The following is a 1988-nucleotide window of genomic DNA, read 5'->3' as shown; positions in this document are numbered from 1 at the left end:
GGGCGCAGGCGGGCGGGTGGGGATAGTGCCCGGCGTCCGAGCCCCAGGCCGGGTCCTGAGCGCCGCGCGGGCCCCGCGCCGCTGCTGCCGCGCCATGGCGGAGACTAAGATCATCTACCACATGGACGAGGAGGAGACGCCGTACCTGGTCAAGCTGCCGGTGGCCCCCGAGCGTGTCACGCTGGCCGACTTCAAGAACGTGCTCAGCAACCGGCCCGTGCACGCCTACAAATTCTTCTTCAAGTCCATGGACCAGGACTTCGGGTCAGTCGGCCGCAGGGCCTGTGTGGGCAGTGGGGGCCTTGCTGGCGCATGTCCGGTGCCAGCCCCGCTGGCTGAACGTGGACTTGGATGTCGGCACCTGTTTGCGCGGGGACAGGCTTTAGGGGGGGTCCTGGGACTGTCAGCGAGCCCCCTAGGCACTCATGACAGTGCTGCGTCTTCGCGCCTGTGTGGGACACGGGTCCTGGTCTGAGCTTGCACCTTGGTGGCCCCTGTCGAGCCTGGTGTGTGTACCTACCTACCTGTCTGTGCCTAGCTATGGGCCTTGGGGCCCTCACTACTAGCCCGGGAGGCTGAGAGCTCTGGACAATGGGCAGGTGGGTTCCTGGCTTCTCTACCACCCTTTGGTCTGACCCTTATGCCCTGCCAGTCAAAGTTCACTGACCAGGGCTGCCCTCCTCCCAAGTCTCACATTGGCCCATTTCAGAATCAGGGGCTCTTTGAGAGCTCAGTAATGCTTCACCTCCTGTCTCAGGCCAGCTCTGTCTGCCAACATTCCTTCAGTGGTGGGTGCTCAGGAGCCCGGGCTGGCCTGGAGGGTTTGCAGTTCATGGGAACTGGGGCCAGGGGACTGTCAAGGCAGAAGGGAATTGGTGCCGGGATAGGGCCCTAGTACCCAGTGGATCCCTAGTTGGGTGAGGGGACAGAATGGTAGATGGGACAGGGACAGTGATCTGTCTGGTAGGGCCTGTGGAAGTTTCCAGAGGTTCAAGACAGCTTCCCTTGCCCCTCCTCTGGGGGGACCGTGACAGGGCAGAGGTCAAGGGTCGCTAGGGACCCTGGATTCACTCCACCCACCTCAGCACCCTGCCCTGAGATTCCTGACTGTCAGGCCTCTGTCCCTATTGAACCACATAGCACTTGCAATTTTGGGAGCAGCCCAGGCCATCTGCTGACTGAGGCCAACCTCTAGGCCGGCTCTCTGCGCGGGCCACGGCAGAGGTTGTCCCTGGCGAGAGGATTTCCCACTTATGCTGATCTGGCCCTCTGAGCCAGGGAGCAGGAGGCTGGCTGTTCGTTCGGGCCTGACCCGGCACAGCCAGGGTAACTCGAGTCCCCAGCTCACCGCGTGAGTGTGTGTGTGTGTGTGTGTGTGTGTGTGCTGAGGGGTGCTGTCCTCGGAGGCCTTATGGGCCAAGCAGGTGTGCCTGGCCATCCTTAGGCAAGTGGTGTCCTTGTGTGTGACTGTGTCTTGGGACTTTGACATTGAGGCCATTTCCTGAGTTCTGTGGTTGCACAGCCCCTAGGCAGTCCCAGATCAGATTGTCAGGTCAAGCCTGGGCTGCTCTGTGACCTAAGGGATGTTTGGACAACTAGACTCTCTAGCCCCTACCCTCCACCTACACACATAACCCCACCACCAGGGAGAAGTAGAGAGGTAAGGTGTGTTCTGGGCAGTCTCTGAAGACTGGGCACTTCTGCCGGCTCAGGTTATGTTTGGGCAGGAGGCGGTTTTTTACCGAGTCTGGGCCAGCCTGCCTTCCCTCATTGGGCAATCTCACATACTCCTCTGGGCCTGGGCTGCTTTAGCTGTGAGCATTAGGTATATAAAAAGGTGCTTTTTAAAATTTTTTTTTAAGAATTGTTTTTATTTACCTTTATTTATTTATTTATTTATTTATTTATTTGAGAGATTCTTGCTGTAGGGCACGTGCGCTCACCAGAAAGACAGAGGCAGACAGACAGAAAGCGAGAAATCACCCCCC

At 58.5% G+C, this 1988-nt stretch overlaps 1 protein-coding gene across 5 annotated transcripts in view; it reads left to right on the top strand.

Annotated features, from left to right (window-relative positions):
• The first annotated feature begins 6 nt into the window (after positions 1 to 6).
• The window catches only part of DVL1 (dishevelled segment polarity protein 1), a 13407-nt gene continuing 11425 nt past the window's right edge, over positions 7 to 1988 (top strand). For all 5 annotated transcript variants that reach the window (XM_006164102.2, XM_027766516.1, XM_006164101.2 and 2 more), the window contains exon 1: positions 7 to 264. In XM_006164102.2, the coding sequence (XP_006164164.1) occupies positions 95 to 264 (170 nt within the window). In that variant the 5' untranslated portion in view covers positions 7 to 94. The remainder of the gene's footprint in view (positions 265 to 1988) is intronic.

This window comes from Tupaia chinensis, unplaced genomic scaffold (assembly GCF_000334495.1).
Source record: "Tupaia chinensis unplaced genomic scaffold, TupChi_1.0 Scaffold143584_1, whole genome shotgun sequence".
NCBI classification, from domain to species: domain Eukaryota; kingdom Metazoa; phylum Chordata; class Mammalia; order Scandentia; family Tupaiidae; genus Tupaia; species Tupaia belangeri.
The sequence above is the reverse complement of the archived record's forward strand: the minus strand, read 5'-3'. Positions and strand labels throughout refer to the sequence as shown.